The following is a 27,173-nucleotide window of genomic DNA, read 5'->3' on the forward strand; positions in this document are numbered from 1 at the left end:
AAAGATTTAGCATCTCTAAAAGAATGTAAATCACCAGTTCTATGGTAATGATATGTTAAGATGATATGGATTATCAACATCATGTCTTGTTTTTCATGTGGCTGCTATAAAACTTAAGTTTGTACCTCGTGTTTCTTTCAGATAGTCCTGGGCTAATGTAACAGCTAACTTGTGTTGGTCTCATGGTCTCTTAAAATGAAAGGACTGGACCAAGAGCGTTCTGTCACAGCCTCTGCAGCTGCACTGAGTAACTAACCTTCCCGCAGAGTTGACTCACGAATCAGAAACCTATTCACTTTTAATAAATCACAGCAATTTATCAGGAACCAACCATTAATTTATCATATGGCATATAGCACAGGCTCCTTGACCTTGACAAAATGAGATTGGGTTTTAGTCTAAAGTCTGAATCTTCCATCAAGTTTTTGGCTAATAAAATCATCCCCAGGTTTGGGTTATCTGGCTCCAGAATTCTCACTAGGAAACACGGGTACAGGGTTTCACAGCGAGCTCAGCAGTAAAAGTGCTCACCCCCAAGCCCAAAGACTGGCATCACTCCTGGAATATACATGGCAGGAGAGAACTAACTCCTGACAGCTGTCCTCTGCGCTCTCTCTCTCTCTCTCTCTCTCTCTCTCTCTCTCTCTCTCTCTCTCTCTCTCTCTCTCTCTCTCTCTCTCTCTCTCTCTGACCCCCACACACTCAAAATATAAGAACTTTTAATAAAAAGGCAAATGTAGAAGTGAACAATGGAAAATGAACCACTCCCTGAGGTGATCTAACTAACAACCAGAAGAGACATGTAGCTGTGAGACCTTGGACCTGGCTTTCCTAAGTCAAGCAATACTCTAACTTAGGGTAAACAGGAGCTATAGTGACTAGGGAAGTGGGTTTGAATTTGTAGCAGAAACCAACTAGTTGTCTAAGATTATATAACAGATGATTAGGTCAGTCCCAACAGTCCATTATTACAAATAATATTGTAATAAAGTTTCTTCTGCCGGGAGTTGGTGGCGTGCGCCTTTAATCCCAGCACTCAGGAGGCAGAGGCAGGCAGATCTCTGTGAGTTCGAGGCCAGCCTGGTCTACAGAGCGAGTTCCAGTACAGCCTCCAAAACAATACAGAGAAACCCTATCTCGAAAAACCATAAATAGTTTCTTCTACTTATTCATATGAAAATGTATGAATATATCTGGAAATAGAACTTTTTGGTCAAAGGAACACACGTTTCAAATGCTCACAGATAAAACTATTGTACAGCCATATTGTTCTTCCAATAGCTGAACTGAACCAATTCATACTCCTAAATATGTATATGAAAGTGCCTATTTTGTTCTTTCTTTGACACAAGGGTCTTAGGTAGCCCAGGATCACCTCAAGTTCTCTACATAGCCAAGGATGATTTGAGCTCCAATTCTCTTACCTCTACTTCCAAAATGCTGGGACTACAGGTATTGGTCACTATGCCCAATTTTTACAGTACTGGGGATGAAACTCGGGACTTCATGCATGACAGGCAAGTATGCTACCAACTGAGCTATATATCCCTCCCAGCACTGTTGTCTTTCTTGCTGCTTTTATTGAAACAGGGTCTGGATACATAGTTTGGGCCAGGCTTGAACTATGTTGAGATGGGGTTTCACTATAATTCCCTGTGTAAACCAGGCTGGCCTTGAACTCATAGAAATCTGTCTATGCCTCTTCAGTGCAAGGTTTAAAGGCATGCACCACTAAATCCAGATAAGCCTCAAACTATTGATTTTCATCTACCTCACAAGAGTGCAGTAAAACATTTTTTTGTTTGTTTTGTTTTTCGAGACAGGGTTTTCTCTGTGGCTTTGGAGGCTGTCCTGGAACTAGCTCTTGTAGACCAGGCTGGCCTCGAACTCACAGAGATCCGCCTACCTCTGCCTCCCAAGTGCTGGGATTAAAAGCGTGCGCCACCAACGCCCGGCAGAAGCGTAAAAAAAAAGTAAAACATTTTTTTAAAGATTTGCTATGTAAACAAGTGTCTGAATGTAAGATATATACAATGTGCATACCTAGTGCCTAAGGAGGTCAGAAAAGGACACTGGATCCTCTGGAACTGGAATTACAGACAGTTGTGAACTGCCATGTGAGTGCTGGGAACCCAACTTTATCTTTATCAAGTGCTTTTAATCACTGAGCCATCATCTCTCCAGTCCCTTAGCAAATAATTTTTTGTTGTTTTTGTTTATCCTACTCAAGTTTTAGCTGAAATTTATAGAACAATAGTAGAGATGATACTAATAGATTAGTCTTGTTTAATTCAGTGAGAACACCGGTCAGATTTCACCAGTAAATATGACATTTCCTCTTGGTTTCTTGTTAATGGTCTGCAAATAAAATAATCTCTAGATGTTAAGAATTTTGCTCATAGCAGGTCGGTAGTGGTGCACACCTTTGATCCCAGCACTCAGGAGTTAAAGGCAGGGGGATCTCTGAGTTTAAGGCCAGCCTGGTCTACAGATCGAGTTCCAAGACAGACAAGGTTACACAGAGAAACCTTCGGAGAGGGGGGCTCCCTATCAGAAAAGGGTATGTTCTTAAAATAAAATTTGCACTGAAATGTTACATACAGAAAGTACACGTATTAGGTGACAGTATGGGCAATTTAACAAAAATGAATCTTTGTTACCTTTTTATATCATTAAAACTTGATATTTTAATAAGATTTCTCTTTGCTTGTGTGTGTTGTGTGTATGCATTTGTGTGTCTGAATGGAGACCCAAGACTAATCTGACAGTCTTCATCACTTCATCGTTGACTGAGGAAAGCTCTCTCAGTTTAGCTCTGACATAGCTAGTCTAGCTAACCAGCTTGTTCCTAGGACCCCTGCCTCAGTCTTCCCAGAACTGGAATTATAAGCAGGCTGCTATGCCCCCTGGTATTTACATGGATTGTGAGGGATCCAAACCGGTCCTCAGGCATGTACAGCAAGCACTTACTCATTAAGCCATCTTTCTAGTTTCCTCAATAAGACTTGTACATTTAAAAAACTGTGAGACCTTTAGCACTATTTCCAACTTATTTAATGTTAGTTATGGAATGTAACATATATGTATACACACATCTTTACATAACTCCTCTATGCCATTAGAATCTCTGCAATTATACTTAGTTTCATGGATAAGTTTTACGAGTGTCTCCACATACTACTTCATATATTCAAATCTTCCTCATTTTGGATTTTTTGCATTTACCAGAAGTATCTCTACATCTAATTTTCCCAAAATGTTTCATATCTCTTTTTTATTTTGATCTCCCCCAAAACAGAATTTATCTATGAAATAATTTCCCCTGAGAACACTGAATGCAATCATTTTTAGCAGTCTGTGTCTGAGATGCATGTTAGAAACTTGGGGTCAGTCTTGAGACCTGCTCAGTAAACAATTCACTACCGACTCTGTGAGGGCAATGCTTAGGATGAAAGCTTTCCAACATTCCATTGTGTTTCCTCAAGACCAGGCATAATTGTTGACACTTTTTTTTTTTTATAAGCAAGGACCTTCTTTTTTTTTTTTTTAAAGATTTATTTATCTTTACAGTGTTCTGTCTACATGCCAGAAGAGGACGCCAGATTGAATTGCAGATGGTTGTGAGCCGCCATGTGGTTGCTGGGAATTGAACTCAGGACCTCTGGAAGAGCATCCAGTGCTCTTAACCTCTGAGCCATCTCTCCAGCCCCAATTGTTGACACTTTTAATCTAGCAATCTTTGTAAGCTGATGCCAGAAAGTTTCAGTCAAGCCAGAACTACTTAGTGAGAACCCTGTCTTAAATATAAAATTAAAAAAATACTAGTTAAAAAAATAAGGGGGGGGGAAGCAAACCAGGCAGGGTAGCACATGCCTTTAATTCCAGCACCCAGGAGACAAAAACAGATTCTATGAATTCAAGGCTAGCCTGGCCTGTAGAGTTGAGTTCCAAGCCATCAAGGTATATACTTACTGAGACTTAAAAACAACAGCAACAACAACAGCAAAACACCATGAGGCCAGTAGTGGAGGCGCACATCTTTAATCCCAGCATTCAAGAGGCAGAGACAGGCAGATCTCTGTGAGTTCAAAGCTAGCCTGGCCTAGATTGTAAACTACAGGCCAATTAGAACTACATAGTGAGACTTTGTCTCAAAAAAAGTTAATTAAAATAAATAAAAACAAAGTCTCTGAAGTAATCACACATCAAGAACAACATTATACTCAGTGTTGGTTTCCCATGTGATATAATTCCAGTTTTTAAAAGCAGCCTCATGTAGCCCAGGATGCTCTAGAACTTACTATATAGCTGATGATGACCTGAATTCCTGATCCTCCTGCCTCTACCTTCCACGTTCCATGATACAAGCATGTGACAACTTGCCTAGTTTTCAATGAGCTTTGCAGTACTGAGAACTGAATTCATGTAGGCAAGTGCTCTATCAGGCTCCACCCTCCACCACCCACTTGTTTTTAATTACACTGAAATTCCTTACAACTCCTGGTATTGTACAAGAAAAACTAGCAGATAACATTAACTAAATGTTCCTAAACATAATTAAAAACTTTGCAAACATTCTCTCTTGATATTTCTCCCTGTAAATAGATACTAGTATCACCATTCTAACTTTACATATAAGAAAACTAAGGCAAATAAAATAAATAAGCAAGCACTTGCCCAAAGTCCTACAGCTGGCAAATGGCAGAGCCTGGGTTCAGATGCAGACAATCTGACTCCAAACTTCCCTTTTCAATACAAAACAATAACATCATCATTCAGGTTTTTTTTTTTCATCTTCAATGGTATTGGAAAACTGAAGAAGGTACGTAGATACTTTCAGTTAGTTTACTACTTCATGATGGAAACTCAGCATTTTAATATACCCGAACTATTTTTACCACACCACACTGTTAATTGGCAGGAATCTGTTTTGAGAAGACGTAGGATCTTAGTTACAAAATCAGACCTATGAAACTGCTTTCAACCAAGATAAAGGATTCCCAAAATGAAAGGCTTGAAAAAAGACTATTTCTAAAGTATAAATAAGGTTGTTGTTTTTTAAGAAAACACCCAATGGGCCACTGAACAAGTGTGTTTTGTGTTTCAACAATCCATGAACTTACCACTACAACTGCGAACAGCTGAGGACATACTAAAACCTACACCTGTGCTCTTCCCTGGCAACAGTTTTATAATTAGATCTAACTCAATATACCCTCACTTGCACTGTGCTACCCAATGGAGATGGAGAAGTCAGAGCAGCTATTCTACTGGCCCATTCTTGTAGAGTATCCAGCCTGAGCTCAGGGAGGCACACACGAGTGAGCAGAGTTCCTTGTGATCAGTGCTGATACAGGTTGTACACGAAGATGACATCAGAACAGAGAGGGGACAGGCCTTCCAAGTTTTCTGGGAAAAAAACTGTTAAATTTAGTGTTAAAGAATCACAGGTTTAGCCTGACAGTGGTGTAGAATGTCTTTAGTCCCAGCACTCAGGAGGCAGAGGTAGGTTGATCTCTGTGAGTTCAAGGCCAGCCTGGTCTACAGAGTAGGTCCAGGACAGTCAGGGTTACCCAGAGAAATCCTGTCTCGAAACCCACCCCCCAAAAAAGAATCAGAAGTTTAGCCTGATGGTGGTGGTCCACGACTTTGCTTCCTGAGGCAGAAGCAGGAGTATCTCCATGAGTTCGAGGCCAGCCTGATCTACAAAGTTAGTTACAAGATAGCTAGTGCTACACAGAAGAACCCTGTCTCAAACAAACAAAAAATTAAGAAAGAATGGAGGTTGTTCTGGAAATACTTCTTAGTTAAGGGATAATCAACTACAACTACTGAATTGCAGATTAATGGGAGTGTATCACCTATTCCTAAAATCTGCCCTGTGATTATCTATGCCATGCCTCGAGAAGAGTAGCACAAGTCACATAGAAAATCTGGAAGCTTTTTAAAAAAAGATTTATTTTTATTCTATGTGTATGAGCATTTTGTCTTCGGTATGCATGTGTGTGCCTGGTGCCTGAAGAGGCCAATAGAGTGTGTCTCCTGCAAGAGCAGCCAGTGAGCCATCTTAACCACTGCCCTCTCTCCAGCCCCTGAAGTCACTGCTTTCCCTCCTATTTGTCAGTTAGTGATCAAGTCTCATCTAATTCAGCGCATACATAGTTGGAATTACCTACCCATCCCCCAATACCTATTACAGCCACCTTCATTTCAGGCTGCAACTCTCCTCGCCTAGGTAAGTGTAATCATGATCTCTTTACTAGCCACAAAACCGAGTCTGATCCTGAAAATTCTACAGTGGTGCTCCTTCTAGTTAGCCTTTTCGAGCTTCTAGCTGCCACTGTGCTAAACTTGCTGTAAACCTTTGAAAGCACCATGCATGCCTGGGTCTGCATAAACACCATATTCAAGCTACCTGGCACCTGTGGTCTGCAGGTCTACCCTTCCCTTTCAAAAACCCACTCAAATTTAAGCAACTTTTCTTGAAAAAAAAAAAAAGAAATCCCAGCACTGGGGAGGCAGAGGCAGGCGGATCTCTGTGAGTTCCAGGCCAGGCTGGACCGACAGCCTCCAAAACAATACAGAGAAACCCTGTCTCGTAAAAAACAAAAAAAAAATAATGAAATGACACTATTCTGTCATCCATTTGCTGATAAGAAACTTCTTTGGTGTGCACCATGCCAAACCACCTTATTAGGACATTTATCACAAATAATTTCATCCCAATTACTGTGTAATTATCTGTTTACCTGGTTCTCTAAGTAAGACCATCATCAGCTGAAGTACAGTAACTGCCACATAGGAAGCAACCCAGAGTACCCAATGAAGAAATGAATGATGAACAGAGAGTTAACCCTAAGAAAGCTGATGGGACAATAGAGATCATGGAGAAAGGACAGAACACTGAATTCCCGCTAGTGGATGGGATAAGAAACCAGGGAAGGGAACAAAATGGACAAAGAGGAAGAAGAAAACATCTAGGAGCAGACAGTGTGGTGACCCCAAGAGAAAAAGCAGGTGGCCAACAGCATCGAACACTCAAACTGGTCAAAGGTGAGAAGACAGACAAGGCTTGTGGTGATCTTTAAACCTAACCCTGACCCTGCTCCCACCTCACTAGTTCAGAACTATCTATCACCAATTTTCTCAGACTTACAAGTGTCCAATGGTATAAAACTTACCTGTGCAGATTGTTTCTCCATGGTTAAAATGTTTTTAAATGGAGACTATGCAAAAACCAAAAACCCTACCATGCAGATATAACCAAGGTTTGTTTTGTTTTTGCTACTTCTTTGGTCATTTTATATTTTTTATAGGATTTTACACAATTTTTAAAGTTTTTTAATGTGTTTAAGTGTTTGCTGCAATTATGTGTACTACTTGCATTCCTAATGCTGGCAGAAGCCAAAGGAGAGCATGAGACCCTCTGGGACTGGTATAAAGGCCTGTGAGCACCACGAGGGTGCGGGCAACTGCTTGGGTCTTTCTTCCACAAGAGCACAGGTGCTCTTATTCTCTGAGCTGTCTCTCCAGCCTCACACATGTTTTTCATTGAACTCTATATCCTAATTACTTTTCTTTTGGAATGGTGGAAGGTGGCTCACTATCACTGATTGTCTTTAGGCCTGGCTTTAGTTTTTTCATGTTTTGGCTGCCAAAAATCGGTTAGATGCTAGATATAGAAACATCTATAGCAGGCTATAGAACTTTTCCTTAGACATTAACTTTTTGTTTAACTCTGGCTGGTTTGGAATTTGGTATGTAGACCAATCTGTCTTGGAACTCACTGTTCTGCCTGCTTTAAAGGTATACTTTCTAATTAAATATCTTCCGTTAAAATTAGATGAAATGACTTGTAAGTAATTTAATAAGGTCTAAAGTACAACATCAAGCGGGCTTGTCTGATAATTTGCTATAGCTAAAATAACAAGAAGTGAGCTAGAGTTTTCAATCCTCTTCTGAGCAATGTTTCACTCAGGACAGTCCACAGCTGATAAAAAGGTGGTAAGCAGAAGCAATGTGGCCTGCCTAGAAGGAGGAGCTGCCAATCAAAAGCACCGCAGCTTTCAAGAGTTAGGTCCAAAGGGTCCTGCATAAAACCTCAGCATTTAAGCTTTCTCCTCCCATATCCTTGCCAACATAGGTAGTTTTACTTTAATCTTCTCATCTAATAAGTAAAAGATTATATTAATTATTATATTTATTTCACAGTAGTGAATTAAGTGAGGTTTATATTTACTGGTGTTTATTTTTAACATTTTATTATATACATGTATTATTTATTCATAAATTGCATGTGTTGTGTGTACATGCACATGCTTGTGCCACAGAACATGTGTGGAAGTCAGAGGGCAACTTTTGTTTCTACCATGTGGGTTCCAGAAATAAACTCAGATCACCAAGCTTGAGCCATCTTGTGCTCCTCCGCTAGGATTTCTCTATGTACTGACTATTCTTATGCATTTCCTTACTTTTCCAGTAGGTATAGATGTCTAGTTTCTAGGAGCTCTTTATATTCACATTAATCACCTGTTACAAGTGCTTTCTGTGACTTTTTATTTAGTTTTTAATACAGAGGTTGTAGTCTAGATGTCACATCATCTCCTATGTGTCCCTTAGAATCACACCCTACACTGGAAGGTTATATGGACTGCCATTGGCACTGGAGAGGTGATCTACTCTACCATCTTGGATACATTAGGAGAGTCTAACTTCCCCCAAACTTGTCATTACAATTCCAACAGTGGTCAATAAAAAAACATAAATTTAAAACTGAGGCCTAAAATATTTTACTTCAATGTTGGCTGTTAGACAACTTAAAGAAAACAGTTTTGAATTTAGAAAATCCATTCAAAATTCCCTTCAACCCACAGGAAGCACAGACCTCTTGCTATTATCACCCACCTCTCAAGAACCTGTTAGGGATCCTTATGATGGGACAGGACTGAATGAAGCGTCTCCTAACTGGGTCCCATCGTATTTTCTTCTTACCTGTCACCACAATTATCAGCAGTCAGTCAGACACATACAACACATGGCAAATAATACATAGTTACTGTATTATAAAGACAGAAAAACAGGAAACAAAACAATACTTGAATACAGAAGGAAAGTGATATAAGGTATCATTTAACTCTGGAAGTTAAAATGAAATAATACATAAGCAATGATGAAAGTCTTCAACTCTTATCCCCCAAACAATGCAATCACGTGCACCTTTTTTGAGCTGCTTCAATAGCATATATACTCAAGTAATCACCAATGCCATCTTGTGGCAAAAATTTACCAGGAATTTTAGAAGCAATTAGAAAGAACAGACTTTTATAGCCAATGAAGCCGACAGGAGCTCTACCCAAAAGCATCAGTCACAACACAGGCTCCTCTGCTCAAGGCTTGGTACCCTTCTTTACTAGTTATGAAGCAATGGATACTGGCTTTAATAATAAGAAAGCCGCTGGTCTTATTAAAATTAAAATTAGATGATAATCAAGTCAAACATTTACTTTCTGGGCACCTCCATGTAGCATAGGGAGGAGGAGTACTTTGCTTTCCTAGGAAGCAAATTAGCTCCACACTGACCCCAATTAAAACTTGTTTTCTTACAGACAGCAGAAAAATGTAATGCACTTATACAACTGTTCAAAGGAGCAGTTTTCTCTCTCCAAAGTTTTACAAATCGCCATTAAAATCGCTCTTATCAAAAGTGAAAATTACCATTGTTTGTTAACACACAGTTTATGAAGCACTTCCACATACATTATACCACATAATTCCCTCAACAATCCAGCAGCGGCTCAGCACTCAGTTTATTAGGCACCTGCTATGCCTGGATCCCTGTGTTGGGACCTAGAGCTGCAAAAGAAGGGCATGACTCATCCTACCTGGAAGAACACATGTGCAAAGAAGCAAAAGATTTGCATAAACAAATAATCACAGTACAGTGAAGTAAGTGTAACAAGGGCTGTAAAAACCCATCACAGTCACCACGCTAGGAAGGAAACAAGGAAAACTGATGACGGAAGGCAAGGAGCTGCCTACCATCCTTCTTTCCACTACATCACACCTACCCTGGCTCCAGTTCCCTGGAAAGAAAATGGACATTGTTTTAAGATGCTCATCAGCAGGTCTGCTTGCTTATTCAAATACTGACACGGAGAAACACAAATTCTGTTTAAAGCAGTAGCATGACCTTCACAATACTGTGGAGAGAGTCATGGGGAAATTATACTATTGCAAAGTGTTCCTATTTTTAATGCTCTAATCTCTTCTAAGTCTGTGGTACCCAAATGGTAGTCTCTAGTTCACTTCTAGGTTAAGGTGAAAATTTCTAGCCCAATATAAAATGATAAAAATATGGACAAAGAGCTAAAATGTTCTCTTTAGAGGTCTATCCTTTTGTTAAATATTCCTTATTTCCTAAGAGGATGGGGATATAAATTTTATTTGGTTTTATTTCTAAGTGTCCTTGCCTAGAAAAATAGGAAATTTGCAAACCTAAATTTATTCTAAATATATATATTAGATATAGATATACGCACACACATATCTTTAAATGTATAGACTTCGACATCCAAAACCCTGAAGAACCACTTCTTTGAATCAATATGAGTCCAACACAGGAAGCCATACTGCCAAAGGATACTAACATATGCAAGAGACTTCCCTTATTCTCACTTATGTTCCAATTAGAAAGACAAGACAGAAACACAAAACAATTGAATAGCAACACAAGACAGAATATAACAATGGTTAGTTAAATTTGACATTTGTATGTATCAAAAGCATTAAAGTGTACATACCCTTTGACCCAGCTATTCCACTTCTAGGAATCTACTCCTAAAGAAACAATCATAGATGCATGGAAAGATGTATGGACAAAGATATTAACTATGGTAATATTTATAATGGTAAAAAAATAGAAACACTTTCAATGTCCAACAATAGGGAGATGGTTAAGTATGCTAGTTAAACATACTTAAATATGTTCATATGCTACATACTACTTATAAGTTTATGACTATTAACATTAGCAAACATTCACAATATATTGCAAATGATTCAGTTACAAAGTAGTATTATAGTATATAATTTTAGTAAAAAAAAGCATATGTTCATGAAAAATATAAAAAAGATAAACAACAAAATTTGATTGTGATTATCTTTGGGTTGATTTTATGAATTTTTTTCCTCTTGTGCTCATCTTTATTTTCCAAGTATCCTCATCAAGTACACATAACTTTTGGACTGGAAAAAAATACCATATTACTTTAATTTTTTGAAAATATAATTTAAAAATATTGGAAAGAAACACACCAAACTGTTAACAGTGTAGTTATGATGAAGGTTGAGGTAATTATTCCTTCTACATTAACCAAAAATTATATGGCATAGTATTTATATGAAATAATATAGTCATATCATTTTTTTGGGTTTTTTGAAACAGGGTTTCACTGTGTAGCCTTGGCTGGCTTGGAACTCACTATGTAGACCAAGCTGGCCTTGAACTCACAGAGATTCACCTGCCTCTTCGTTATTTGGACTAAAGGTGTGCTCCACCACACCTGACTCCCACGTGAAACATAAAACTACTTTAGACTAATATTGAAATAACACTAAAAATTAGTGACTCAAAGCTGTAACCCAAGATGTTTTGGAGGACTGGGTGTGTAGCTCGGTGCAGAGCACACTGGACTAGTATGCACAAGACCCTGGGCCGATCCTAAGCCCCGCCCCATTTTGTTTCATTAGAACTTCTGTTAAACATCTTTGGCATGCTTCTCTCACAGCAACCAACATACTCTGTCTCGGAAGACGCTAATGCTAGCTCCACGGGAGTTATTCAATCAAAGTGGGTGCTGAGTTCAGGACCCATGTGCTCTTAGACACCCAAAGAGCAGAGAGAGGGGAGAAACAGAATAAGGAGGGGAGGGGCACAGCAGCATAACACTAACAACAGAACAGTAACATGCACATGCACTTTTGTGTTTTAAAGAAACATGCACCTTCTAAATTTCATACAAATTTATTCCTGACCGAAACCTTTAATCATTACAATTTTACACAAACATTAAACTCTTGTGGTACAAATTAAACAAACTACAGATCTCCATTAGTGTGTATTTTAAAAGGTATCTGCACAAAGAAAAACATCATGTTCCCAATGATCTAATCAGTATTTTACCTGCTAGCTTAATTTCTTTTTTTACAAAATTACTTCACCATAGACACTGACTAAAAATAAAGGCTTAGAAAGACACAAGCTAACTCACCTTCTCCCCAAATCATAAATATGTCATCGTTTTATAAATTTACAATAGAAGCTGGATGTGATCGTGCACACCTTTAATCCCAGCACTTGGGAGGCAGAGGCAGGTGGATCTCTCTGAGTTCGAGAGCAGCCTGGTCTACAGAGTGAGTTCCAGGACAGCCAGGGTTGCATGGAGAAACCTTGTCTTGAAAAACAAAACAAAAATCTACAATAGAAAGAAAAAGAATTGCCCTATAGACTAAAACTATGAGGAACCAGTGAGAGATAAATGTAAAAAGAAAAAGCTGATGAACAGCCTAAGAAATCAGTTCCACAGAACCAAGAAAGGGAATGGATGAGTGGTGACTTTGCTGGTCTAAACAGGTGAACTAAGGCTGCAGAGGAAGACAGCAGAAAGAGCTGACATTGTCTGTAAAACCGACCACGCAGCTGGTTGGTGAGGCACAGAAGTTAAGTTACAGACCAACCCAACGTCTCTCTTTTAAGAAGATGCATCTGCTCCCAGATAGGAATGGTGGCAATGGCCAAGAATGTGCTCCCCAGGTAGAACAAAAGGAGCAGTTAACTGAGACCCAAGAGCCCGTGTGGATGTCAGCACTCTAGCAGACTAGGGGCAGCTGCAGGAGAGAATGGTAGGTAGCATCCTTCAGTCCTCTCATCCTACCAAAGTCCATAGGGATCTGCACAATACACTAACGGAGAGTCACAGGGAGGCTAGCAAAGATTCTCAAAGCTGCATGAACCAGCATAAAAACCAAGACCCAAACACGAAAAATGTCAGAAGGATTTGAAAAGTTAAGATATCAAAGCAAAGTCGTCTCTACCAAAATCTGAAGAACTGCTTTGCTGTTGTCTACAGAAAAGAACAAATGAACTTAAGCTTCACATGGAATGGAAGGAGCCCAGAGCACCACCGCAGTCTGGGAAAGAAGCTGGAAGCCAACCCTCTCTACCCCAGACTTTACCGTGCTACCACAGTCAGAGCACAGCTCTGACATAAGGAAGAACACGCATCATAAATCATTTCCAGTGAGAACTCAGAGTGAGTGTAGCACATGCCTGTAATGCCAGGACTCAGAGGGCAGAACCAGAACTCACCAGGAGTTTGAGGCCAGCCTGGTCTACGTGGAAAGTGCTAGGCAGCCAGGACTATATAGTCAGACCTTCTCTCCAAAAATCAAAAATAACAAGTAAATATATGTGAGAATTTAAAGATAAACCCCAAACATCTATGACCTATTTATTTATTTATTTATTTGGTTTTATGAGACAGGCTATGACCTATTAATTTTTGAGAAGTGACAAGGAAATTAAGTGACAATGCCTTAAAGGTATCAAGAATTATCTTTTCAACACATGCTCCTAGGACTTTTGCCTAGAACTACTGACCTCCACTGTAAACTTCAGCCCAGCCAAGGCTACAAGTCAGACAACACCCACCCAAGGGGGGGAGATATCTGAACCCACACCTTAGCCCTTCTTTCCTATGGTATGGGTATTGTTTTTCATTTATTGAGACAAAATCAAGGTCAATTTTGTGATAAGTATATTTCTCCTCTTGACTAAGTATTGTACTTATACTGTTCTTTTAAAATGTAATGCATAATTAAATACAGACAATAGATAGTTACTTATAATAGTCAGAATTTATAGTTAGGTAAGTTAGGTTTTCTAGATATACAGAAATATATTTGAGACAGATAGACAGTCTTCAAACCTCTGAAAGACCTTCAGAACATGGCATTTAAAATGGTCTAGGGTTTTTTTTGACAATGAGAAATGTCTGCTCCTGGCAGCACCAATTATATCTGAGAGGAAGATGGGCATCGAAGAAACTTGTTATGGAGTTTGCTTTCAACATGGCAAGATTAGCCATTTGGGCAAGAAACTGCTCTTGCCTAGATTGTTTGACTGTTGTTGTATCATCTGGACATGCAGGACCCACAGGAAAGTGACTACTGAACTCAGTCTTACAGGGTTCCTGCTTGATGAAGAGTCTACGAGACTTTCTGCAGGACAAAGAAAAATGACTGACAGACTGCCAATGCAGATGGACAGTTTGAAATTTCCTGCTTTGCTGAGAAGTGTTCCAGACACATTGTGGCCTATGGGCTGAAGATGGATGCCCCAACGTTACAGAGGAACTTCGGGTGACTGTCCAGGCAGTAAGATGTCTCTGTCAATCCTAGTGTTTATATATTATCCTTCTGTGGTCTTTGATGGAGTTGAAGACAGATAGTTATAATTATAGTTTTCCTTAGTTATGATAAAAGATAAGCTACATATAGGACTTTGGACTCACAAGGATGGGATGGATGATATTTTCTTTAAATCTTGCTAAAATATTGTAACTATGTTCTTACTTGATAACTGTTCTGTTATATACAATTTGACTGTGTTAAAGTTAAGACCTTTCTTTTTGTTTAAACAGAAAAGAGGAGATGTTGGGGAAGTCTTATGCTAATAAAGCACTGTCTGGCCAATAGGAATCTAGATAGGTGGGGCTAGGAATCCAGGAGGATTCTGGGTAGGAGAAACACAGGAGAGTCAACATGTGACGCCATGGGAGTAGGACACCGGGAACTATTCTCCGGTAAGAAACATACTTAGATTAACAATTATGGGGTAATTACTTAAGGCAGAGCTAGCCAGTAAGAGACGAACAAGGCCAACAGCTTCATAATTAATATAGCCTCCTGTGTGTTTATTTGGGACTCATGCGGATCTAGAACCAGGCTGGCGCGGCAGAGCCCAGGCGACTGGCGGGGGATATACCAAAGCAGCTAGCAAAGAAAAAGCTTCTCTTAACACTTTCCTTCAGTTCTATTTCAAATCCATTTTGAAACAAAGCAGCAAATAAACAGCAAATTAAAATATGACTCATAATGCCATGTTGTACTATGTGTTCTAGTTTGATTAGCCACAGCACTGCACATACATACATGGAAACATTATGCTGCATACATTACTAGCACTATTAAAAGAACTCACTTAATCCTCTCCACAACACTATGAGATTGATACTACCATGATTCCCAATTTACAGATGAGGAGATCAAGAAGAGTAAGATTAGGTAATTTTTACAAAAGCACTTAAGTACCAGATGAAAAGTCTAGAATTTAAACCCATGCTTTTGTTTGTTTGTTGAGACAGGTCTCTGCATAAAGCTATAGTTTACCTGGAATCTGCTATTATACAGCCCAGGCTGGCCTTAAATTCTTTCTGCTTCAGCCTCCTCCGGGAGTTCTGGGATTACAGGCATTATTCATCACCAAGCCCAGCTAAACCAATGCATCTGAATCTAAATCTCTCTTAACTACTATACAATCATGCTCTTGATCATAATTCAATGTGGCACCTAAACAAGTATGTCTTGTAAAGGCATTTAATTAATACTTGCTGAATGAAAACTAGGACATTGGCTCTCAGTAAAAAAGTAAGTCTTCTAACTCCCAAAGAGTTACTGTTTCAAGATTCGGATATTAACTCCATTACACTGCCACATTGCCAAATATCAATAAAAATCAAAACCAAAGCAGATCATTGTGACTACAGAATATGGTAACATTAAGCCAGGAGGTGGTGGCAGGCCTTAAACCCAACACACAGGAGGCAGAGGCAGGCAGGTCTCTGAGTTTGAGGCCAGATTTGTGTGTGTGTGTGTGTGTGTGTGTGTGTGTGTGTGTGTGTGTGTGTGTGTATGGAGAGAGAGAGAGAGAGAAATGTTTTATATCTCAGCAAAGTTTTCGGAGTTAAAAACTATTAATTAAGAACAACTGTGAGATGAGAGCTGGAATAGAACAGGCTGGTGGTCCTTTCTGATCTGCATAGCTTTCTCCTTCCTTTTTTTTTTTTGTTTTTTGTTTTTGTTTTTGTTTTTTTTTTTTTTTGAGACAGGGTTTCTCTGTGGCTTTGGAGGCTGTCCTGGAACTCACTCTTGTAGACCAGGCTGGCCTCGAACTCACAGAGATCTGCCTGCCTCTGCCTCCCGAGTGCTGGGATTAAAGGCGTGCATCACCACTGCCCAGCTCTGGGTTTCTTTCATTTTCTTATTCCTCCAATATTACTTAGTTTTATAGACCAAAGCAGGCTATCATAAACTTTTCTTCTATAAACATGAAGTGATTACAACATACTAATAACAGCTTCTAATCTTGAGCTGCTTTTTGTCATTTCGGTTTTGTTATTCGAAAGAAAGGGCACAAAACAAATGTGACATTGAAATCACATAGTCATCTATGGAAATGACTGATTTTTAGCTAGACTATCCTTGAGAAATTAGCTAAAATTTACATATATTAATCAAAAAGTATTATAATTCATAAATCTGTCAGATTGAAATTGTACATCTGAATCTTTTAATAAACATAAAATTCCTGTAAACACTCTGGTTTAAAATAATATCATATATTCTTTTGTTTGTTTTGTTTTTGTTTTTCGAGACAGGGTTTCTCTGCAGCTTTGGATGCTGTCCTGGAACTAGCTCTTGTAGACCAGGCTGGTCTCGAACTCACAGAGATCCACCTGCCTCTGCCTCCCGAGTGCTGGGATTAAAGGCGTGCGCCACCAAAGCCCGGCTAATATCATACATTCCTAATGTTTATGAATGTCTACCAAAATTTCAACATAAAAACTCTACCCAGAGGGGAGACATGGCTCAGTGATTAAGACCACTTGCTATTCTTCCAAAAGACCTGGGTCCTGTTCCAGGGGATCTGAGGCCTTCTGCCAGCCTCCTTGGGCACCAAGTAGGCACATGGTGCACATACATACATGTAAGCAAGACACACATAAATCTTTAAAAAAAAAAAAAAAGCTCCACCCTTCAGGTCAAGTTTAATGTTTTGATAGGAAGAATTAACTCTAAATACTTCATATAACATGCATACTGGATAGTTTTTCAAACTCCAAGGTGAGTTCTGGGACAGCCCTGACTACACAGAGAAATCCTGTCTCAAAACAACAACAGGGCTGGAGAGACAGCTCAGTGGTTAAGAGCATTGGCTGCTCTTCCAAACAACCCAGGTTCAATTCCCAGCATCTACATAGCAGCTCACCACTGTCTGTAACTCAAGTTCCAGTGGATCTGACTCCCTCATGCAGATATACACCAAAAACACAAACCAAAGGAAAAAAAGGCAATAATTTATCAAAATAAAAAAAAAAATCAAGCCGGGCGTTGGTGGCCCACGCCTTTAATCCCAGCACTTGGGAGGCAGAGACAGGAGGATCTCTGTGAGTTCGAGACCAGCCTGGTCTACAGAGTGAGTTCCAGGACAGTCTCCAAAACAATACAGAGAAACCCTGTCTCAAAAAACCAAAAAAAAAAAAAAAAAATCACTGCGCTTCAAGCAACACAACTTAAAAAGAAAACCATAAAATGGAGAAAATGTACATATAAGTGGTAAATCATATAAATAACAAAGGACTTATACCTAGAATATATAAAAAGACAACACAATCAAAAACAGGATGAGAGCTGGGCGGTGGCACACACCTTTAAACCCAGCACACAGGAGGCAGAGGTGGTCTACAAAGCTACATAGAAAACCCTGCCTTGAAAAACCAATAATAATAATAATGATGATGATGATGATGATGATGAAGCGTCTGATGTACAGCTCCCTACAGAAGAAAGAGACACAATGGTCACCAAGCAGGTGAAAAGGTGCTTGGCATTGTTAGGCATCAAGAGAAAACAGATCAAACATGAAGGTATGCAGGTACAAGACTACAGCCCAGCAGTATTGCGTGAGGCTGCAGGAGCCCAGGAGTCTTAGGATGGCCAGAACAACATGAAGACCTTATCTAAAGCAGGAGCATGAGACTCTCCTTCACACATACTAAAGCTAGCTTACGGAGTCAGAAAGTCAGATGACAAGTGTTTGGGAAGATGTTCACAGCGTTGGTGGGAATGTAAAATTCCAGTTGCTTTGGAAAGCTGTGTGGCAATTCCTCAAATGTCTCAACATATCTCAGAGTTACTACATGATTCAACAATTGCACTTCAGGCATTTATCTAAAGGAAAGACACACCCAGACATCTGTGCACATGTACACACAGCAGCATTATGCTTAACAGTCAAAAACTACAAACAACCTAAGTACCCATCAACAGATGGTTTGGAAAATTAATATGGGAAAAGATGAAAGTAAGACATGGGGTTGAGATGGCTGAGCTGCAAAGGTGAACGTTTGCTGACAACCTGAGTTTGATCCCTGCAACCTGAGTAGTACAAAGAGAGCACTAACTCCCAAAAGAGTTGTCCTTTGACCTCTGCAAGTGCATCGTGGCAACTGTATGCCCACACACATACACATACATATAAATAAATAAATATAGATAAATAATGGCAGAGGGAGGCAGATCTCTGTGAGTTCGAGGCCAGCCTGGTCTACAGAGCGAGTTCCAGGACAGGCTCCAAAACAATAGAGAGAAACCCTGTCTCGAAAAACCAAAAAAAAAAAAAAGATATCAGGTGTGGTGATGTGCTCGTAATCCTAGAGCTGGGGAGGAAAAGACAGAACCTACCTGGGAATCAACAGCAAGCCAGTGTAGCCTAGTCTCCAGGCCAACAAGAAACTCTAAGAGAGTGGACAGTGTTCCTGAGGATGACACCAAAATTGTCCTCCATATACACATGTCCCTGCACACTTGCATTAACAAACACACACTGGAGTATTATTTAGCCCTAAAGAATAAAATTGTGCCATCACCAAGAAAATCAACAGAACTGAGATCATTTAAGCAAAATAGACTAGACTCGGGTAAGTAAAAACCTTTTTATTTATTTATTTTACTTTATGTATAAGGGTGTTTTATCTTCATGTATGCATTTATATCACATGAATGCAGTAAGTACATCTTTTAAAAATAAGGAATAGCCAGGCGGTGGTGGCACATGCCTTTAATCCCAGTACTCAGGAGGCAGAGGCAGGCGGATCTCTGAGTTTGAGACCAGCCTGGTCTACAACAGCTAGTTCCAGGACAACCTCCAAAGCCACAGAGAAACCCTGTCTCAAAAAAACAAAACAACTCTCACCCTGGACTCCCAGGGGAGGGTCTAGGCCCTACCCTGGATGAAATGACAGACTATGGACACCCCCATGGAGGGCCTCACCCTCCCTGGGGAAATGAGGGGATATTGGAAGGGTTGGTGGGAGGACATGGGAGGAGGGGAGGGAAAGGGAGAAGGACCTGGAATTGACATGTGAAGGTTGTTTCTAATTTAAATTTAAATTTAAAAATAAATTTAAAAACATAATAATAATAATAATAAGAATAATAATAATGAAAAGAGATGGCTGCTCTTCCAGAGATCCTGAGTTCAATTCCAGCAACCACAAGGTGGCTCATGACCATCTGTAATGAGATCTGATGCCCTCTTCTGGCCTGCAGGCACACATGCAGACAGAAGACTCAGACATTAAAAGAGGAATAAAGGAGTTAAGCAATGGACTAAGCAAGGCATGTTTTCTCCTGTGCACCAGCAGGACGGCTCGGTGACTGAAGGCACACGAAGCCTGACAAGGGAAGCTCCTTCCCTCCCTGGAATACTCGTATTGGAAGGAAAGCCCCGCCCCCGAAAGTCTCCTCACTTCAGCATCTGCAGCACGGCACAGCTGTGCTCACACAAGCAGGTGACTGCCAACTGTAGTGTTGCAAAAAATGTGAACATCAAGAAAAGAGTGGGGCACCCCTTTAATCCTAGCACTCACGAGGAAGAGGCAGGCAGATTTCTGAGCTCAAGGACAGCCTGGTCTACGGAGTGAGTTCCAGGCTAGCAAAGAAACCCTGTCTCAAAAGAAAGAATGAAAGAAGAAAAGGAAGGAAGGAAGGAAGGAAGGAAGGAAGGAAGGAAGGAAGGAAGGAAGGAAGGAGTACCCTCAAAAGAGAGCAGCCAGCCGGGCGGTGGTGGCGCACGCCTTTAATCCCAGCACTCGGGAGGCAGAGGCAGGCGGATCTTTGTGCGTTCGAGGCCAGGCTGGACCGATAGCCTCCGAAACAATACAGAGAAACCCTGTCTCGTAAAAACCAAAAAAAAAAAAAAAAAAAAAAAAGAATGGTTTTAGGTACCAGGCAATGGTGGTACATACCTTTAATCCCAGCACTTGAGAGGCAGACGCAGGGGTCTACAAAGTAAGTTCCAGGACGCCAGGACTGCTACACAGAGAAATTCTGACTTGGGGGGAGAAACTAAAAATAAGAATGGTTTTAGAGCTTCAGAGAGATGGCTCAGTAGTTAAGAGCATCTAAGAGCATCCCCTAGCTGGGTGGTGGTAGTACACACTTTTAATCCCAGAACTTGGGAAGCAGAGACAGGTGATCTCTGTGAGTTTGAGGACAGACAGCCTGGTCTACAGAGCGAGTTCCAGGACAGCCAGAGCTACACAGAGAAATCTTACCTCAAAAACAAAACAAAACAAAACAAAAAAACAAAACCAACAACAACAAGAAAGAACATCCACTGTTTTTCCAGAGGACCTGGGTTCAATATCCAGCACCTACATGGTAGCTCCCAACCATCTTTTAATACCAGTCCCAAGGCATCTGATGCCTACTTCTGACCTCTGAGGACACTCGGAACACACATGGTACACAGATATACATGCAAGCAAAACACACATACATTGAAAAATAATTTTAAAAAAAGTTTAGCCAACCGGGCGTTGGTGGCGCCCACGCCTTTAATCCCAGCACTCGGCAGGCAGAGGCAGGCGGATCTCTGTGAGTTTGAGGCCAGCCTGGTCTACAAAGTGAGTTCCAGGACAGCCTCCAAAGCTACAGAGAAACCCTATCTCGAAAAACAAACAAACAAAAAAAGTTTAGCCAAGCATAATGGTACATGCCTGTAATCCCAGCACTTGAGAGGCAGAAGCAGGAGAATTTCTACACATCCCAGGCCAGTCGGTCTGGGCTTTAGGAGTATGGTGGCACAGAAGCAGGCAGATCTCTGTGAGCTTGAGACTAGTCTGGTCTACATGGGGAATTCCAGGTCAACCAATGCAACAGAGTGAGATCCCGTCTCAAAAACAAAGACAGAAAAGCCCCAATCTCTGACCTGGGGGAATAGCTCCAGGGTGACATGCTTGCTTATGTACAAAACCTTTGTTCCATCCATAGCACTTAGAAAGATGGGGGGGCAATAATCCACTCCCTTACCAAGGAACCAAGAAGAGACCAGCACTCTAACGCTGCATCAGACCATGAACTGACACTACCTCTACTATGGAGGGCAACGGTTTTATTACGGCTCAAACAGTGCTTCTAGGAATTCACCCGCAGGACAAGGTTCCTAAGTGTAAACCCCTCATACACAAGGAAACTCACTGTGTCACTGTGGTAGGAGACTGCACTTTCAAGCCCCAGCTAGTACATCTAAACACACAACACCCCTAGACCAGGCAAACAGCACACACCCCAAGAAAATGTATCACCGTTTGTTACTGGGGAGAGAAGCCAATAGGCAGGGTCAGAGATAGAAAGAAAACTAGCCTTCTGCCATATGTTGTCTGGTTTTGCCTTTCCGATTTTGAGACAAGGTTTCATGTAGCTCAAGATGGCCTCCAACTCAATCGCAGCTCTGTAGTGGAGATCTGGGTCTGTCTCCTGCCTCTCCTCCTGAGGCTGGCTGGGGTCACAGACTTGTACTACCATTTGAATTTTACACATTTTCTGTTTGTATGTTTGTGTGAGACAGGGTTTCTCTGTACAGGCTTGCCTGCCTGTCCTGTAACTTACTCTCACAGAGAGCTAGCCTCAAATTTACAGAGGATCAGCCTGCCTTTGCCTCCCAAACCCTAGGGTTAAAGACATGCACCACTACCATTTCTTTGTTTGTTTGTTTGTTTTATTTTTTGTTTTTTGAAACAGGGCTTCTTCTCTGTGTACCTTTGGAGTCTATCCTGGCACTCGCTCTGTAGACCAGGCTGCCTCTGCCTCCCAAGTGCTGGGATTAAAGGAGTTCGTGCCAAACGCCCAGCCCAGTCACATTTCTTATTGAAGACTTTTAAATTAAGATTTCAGGACTACTTTTTTTACTAGCATTACCAACTGTTAAGGATCTCTTTCTCTTTGTCAGTTTCTATGTTAGCATCAATGTTTTAGTGTTTTCCTTACTAGCACATTCATGAAATGAAACTCATATATTAAAGCATAATACTAACTTGTATTCTGTTCCACAATTCCTTTGTTCTCTGAGCTCCAGCTCTAAATGCATAATCTACAAAACAGCAGCATCATTTCTTATTTTTTCCCTAGGTATATATATAAAGATTATTAATTACTGAGGACTTAAAATCTATGATTGTCTTAGCCTGTGGGGTAAACTGTGGGGTAAACCCATCATCATTGCTATGTCTTAGAAAATAGTAGAAAGGGCCCAGCAAGGTAAATGTGCTTGCTGCCAAGTCTGACAAGCTAAGTTCTAGTCCCAGGACCCACATGGTAGAAAGAGAAAATTGACTCCCTAAAGTTGTCCTCTGACTTCCAAGTGTATACTGTGGCATGCTTGTAAGTGAGCATATACAATACATAATTCTCTTTTTAAAGAAAAAATACTTAAAAAGCAGAAATGCAACACAGTATCAAATTTTCAACAAATTTTCAAAACATTGTGCTGACACTATACCTGACTGCCTGATACACTACCTGATACTTTTTTTTTTGCTTTTTGGCTTTTTGGCTTTTTGAGACAGGATTTCTCTGTATTGTTTTGGAGGCTGTCCTGGAACACGCTCTGTAGACCAGGCTGGCCTTGAACTCACTGAGCTCCGCCTGCCTCTGCCTTAAAGGCATGTGCCACCAACGCCTGGCTACCTGATACTTTTAAGAACTCGGTATCATCTGTTTGTCAGGAGCCAGTGGGCTATGGAGGATTGAACTACAATAATCAAATCATTGCACATTAGTATCTTACACATAATGCCAACACATTATTTTCTTAATTAAAAAAAATGTTTTAGCCGGGCGTTGGTGGCGCACGCCTTTAATCCCAGCACTCGGGAGGCAGAGGCAGGCGGATCTCTGTGAGTTCGAGGCCAGCCTGGTCTACAGAGCGAGTTCCAGGACAGCCTCCAAAGCCACAGAGAAACCCTGTCTCGAAAAAACCAAAAAAAAAAAAAAAAGTTTTAATTTTGGTCAGGCAGTGGTAGTACATGCCTTTAGTCCCAGCACTCAGGAGGCAGAGGTAGGCGGACCTCTGTGAGTTCAAGGCCAGCCTTGTCTACAAAGCTACACAGAGAAACCCTGTCTCAAAAAAAAATTAATTTCATGTGTACAGGGGTTTTGCCTGTATGTATGACTGAGTACCACCTGCATACCTGGTGCCTGTGGAGACCACAGAGGACATCAGATCCCTGGCACTGGGGTTATAGACGGTTGGTTGTAAGTCACTATGTGAAGACTGGGAATCGAACCATGCACCTATGAAAGAGCAGTCAATACTCTTAACCTCTGAGTTCTCTCTACAGCTCCTAGTTTAAAAATTTAAGACACTACATTGTGGTATGCATTTAAGTGTATGTATATATATATATACGTGTGTGTGTGTGTGTGTGTGTGTGTGTGTGTGTGTACATACACAGAGATATGGTATGTCTTTCTCAAGAATATTCATACACAAATGCCGAAGGAGAAATGCATGCAAGGGTACAGGGAGAAGGGGCCATGTCAGAAAGGTAAGAGAAGGCTCCTATGGGAAAAGATATAATTGAGATTTAATAAAACAGAAGCTAAATAAGAGAATGAAGCGCATGAGGTCCCTGCAGGACAGAAGAACGTGCAGTGGCTTCCTGTGGTGAGAGAAAGAGCAGGGAGCAGAGGACAAAATGGAGGATTCACCCAAGGGGAGAAAAAGACAATGAGGGGCCTTTTAGGACACGTTAAGGATTTCTACCTTATGTGAGGGCAGCGAGAAAGACTGGGTATGGAGGTACATGTCTACACCCCACTACCCTAGAAGCGAAAGCAGGAGGATGGATGGTTCAAGGCCAGCCTAAACAAAGGCGAGGCCCTGTCTTAAAAATAAAAAAAAGCCAGAAAAGGGCTCTAAGCAGAGATGATGAAAGATTTTGTACTTTCACAGACCAGGACTGTATGAATGGAAGGTACTAGCAGAAGTGGGAAGCCAGCTTAAGAAGCTACTGCAGTAACCCTGAAGGACAATGACAGCCAGAATCAGTTACAGCAGAAGAAAAGTAAAAAGACTGGGTAGCTAATTACAACTGAAGCTGGTGGGGAGCTCAAGGAGGTCACCCTGATTTCAGGTTCCCATAAGCAGGTGAGTCAAGATGCCACCACCAAGCACAATAGCACAAGCCTTTAGTCCCGACACACAGGAGGTAGAGGCTAGAGGATCTCTGTGGCTCCAAGGCCACCCTGTCTACACAGAAGCTCCAGAACAGCCGGGCTACACAGTGAGACCTTGTCCTTAAGTTGTTTCCAAGAGATGCTATCTCTCCCTGAAAGACGGTGGGAGCATTCCAGGCAGACTCCCAGGCTGTGCTGTTTAATTCCTAGGGACTGGGAACAAGGTGAAATGCAAACGGGAAGGAGAAAAGGTTCTTCCAGTGTGTGGAAGCTAGTACTAGAGGTCAAAAGAGATGGAAAATGAATACACCAAACGAGTGAGGAGAAAAAAAGGAGACAGGCCTGCAAAGTCAGCCATAAAACACACTTACACATTCCTAGTCCTCTCTACCACTTAAAACCTTTGGAATCATTTCAAAATAGAGTAAGAGATTTAATATGTAATACCTGGGAGAACAAAAGATTAGTATGAAAGAATTTCAAAGTATATTACTGAGATAACAGAAATTTTTCAGTTTTGACAATGAGGGAAAGATGGAAAATGCCTGTGTGGGGGGGAGGAGGAACTGAGTGCCAGCCTGGAAGAAGGGAAGCAGAGCGGAAGACTGACGACTCCACTTCTCGAATTTTCACAGTTTAAGCACGTTTTATCTTCACCTCTGGACAAATGGCTGTTCTCGTCCTCGTGTGCTAAGGGAATGCAGAAATAGCTCCATACTTCAGGCCCTTATTTGAAATCATGGTTTCCACCGCCCTCATGTGGTAGCAATGAGGTACTGCACCAACATATACAGGCCCCTGAGAATGTCCACATGAAGTTCATGGTATAATAATTAATCCATAACCAAAGACTTAAAGATTGCAGTGGCAGAGGGCAAACTGGGAATAGTGCTTGTCAAGGGATTTATCTTGTAGACTAGCAACAGACAAAAACCTATGGTTTTGTTATTAACGGGGGATAACAAAAAAGATGTCATCTTTTTATTCTTTTTTCATGCTAAAAACCATATTTAGCAATTCCAGGACACCCCATCTGATACTGTCATTTCAAATCCAATTCATGGTATATTTGGCTATTTACAATGTCTCAACTTTATTTTAGTGGCATGTACAAATGGATTAATGAACATTCCTGGCACACATTAAAACCGTATCACAAACATTAGTAATTGTCTCATTGAGTAAGTAAAATTCCCTTTGTTATCTTTAAATTAATAAACTGATTTTTCACTACCTAAAACAATACAAGTCACAGTAGTAAACACAATTCAGAAACTGTCAGGCTCCCAAAACTGATCTAAACAAATATATCACCGATACAATCAACTTAACACTAGTCACACATACACAAAAAAAACATGGCGAAGGTCTAATACATCATTCCTGACAGTTCTCTTCACGGTGAGAAAACACGATTGCCCAATATAATGATTGGCATTCTGGGAATGACTGAATTCTCTACCTTCCTTTTAATAAACTGAAAATTCATTTATAAATGTATTCTTTTAAAACTGTTTACACACATATCATTTTGACTTTGGGCTATTTTATTTTTAAGGCACGTGAACTCAAAAGGCCAGAACATGAAATTATAGCAATAGGTATATTTTTCCAATTTTCAGTTTTGACACCAGGGTCACATCATCATCATTTGTTTCCTTATATTCTTGATCTTTATCTCCCCCTTTAAAATCTACACACCATTATCCATTCTGTCTCTGGACATCCCCAAATATTAATGATTCAACCGTTTCCCATAGTCTGTTGGTTTCTTTCCCTTATACTCCCCAGCCAACATTCACATACACAGACACACACACAAAACATACACACACACACACACACACACACACACACTCTCTTTCACAAGCTCATTCCATTTCAAATTACCCAACTCTCACACAGTTAGGTGGCTTTTTTTTTTCTTTTAAACACAATCACTCCTTGTATCGCTCTTGTCTCCTCTCCTTTAATTTGGCACTCTTTTCCAAATAATTTTCCACAACTGAACCCCAATGTCTTCCTTTCACAACCTCAAACTGCGGAAGGGGAAAGATTAGGAACCGGACCAGCAAAACATTTGGGGATGTCAAAGAGACAGTGGCCTCTCCTTCGAGAGGCAAACACAACTCTCAACACGGAGCAGTCGAGACTTTTCTTCAGGCGTGCTCCGGTCCCCCTCCTGACCTCAACGCCACCTTCCCGGTGCTGTGCCTCCCCGTCCTCGGCTGTGCGTCCGAGCCACAGCCAGAGCCCGGCGGCCGCCGCCTCCTCGCCGGCAGCTGCCCCACCACTCACCTGGCAGGTGCGGCCGTCCGGAGAGCTGCACGAATCGGTTGAGCTGGCCGGTGCCCCGACCCCCGCCGGCCGCGCCGGCCCCGCTACCCCCGCTGGCCCCGCCGGCCGCGCCTCCTCCGCGCCGACGGTTCCGGTCCCAGCCCTGAGCAGCCGACATGGCCCGCTAACGATTGCCGCAGCCCGGTCCCGGCAAGCCCCTGTCCCGGCAGCGCGAGCCGAGCCTCCTTCCCGGGCTCCTCAAGAGACCGGGGAGACAGGGGCCGGGGGAGCGCCGGGCTCGCCGGCAGCCAATGGCT

General features: G+C 41.2%; 1 protein-coding gene across 2 annotated transcripts in view; it reads right to left on the reverse strand.

The window, feature by feature from the left end:
- The window catches only part of Klhdc10 (kelch domain containing 10), a 46,120-nt gene extending 18,947 nt beyond the window's left edge, over window positions 1-27,173 (reverse strand). Inside the window, exons 1-2 of one of the 2 annotated variants that reach the window (XM_005086467.4) lie at window positions 26,878-27,173; window positions 8,905-8,991 (exon numbers count right to left, since the gene is read on the reverse strand). In XM_005086467.4, the coding sequence (XP_005086524.1) occupies window positions 8,905-8,991; window positions 26,878-27,034 (244 nt within the window). In that variant the 5' untranslated portion in view covers window positions 27,035-27,173. The remainder of the gene's footprint in view (window positions 1-8,904; window positions 8,992-26,877) is intronic. The other variant, XM_005086468.4, reaches the window with a different exon arrangement.

Source organism: Mesocricetus auratus, unplaced genomic scaffold (assembly GCF_017639785.1).
Source record: "Mesocricetus auratus isolate SY011 unplaced genomic scaffold, BCM_Maur_2.0 Super-Scaffold_100019, whole genome shotgun sequence".
In the NCBI taxonomy this organism is placed as follows: Eukaryota; Metazoa; Chordata; class Mammalia; order Rodentia; family Cricetidae; genus Mesocricetus; species Mesocricetus auratus.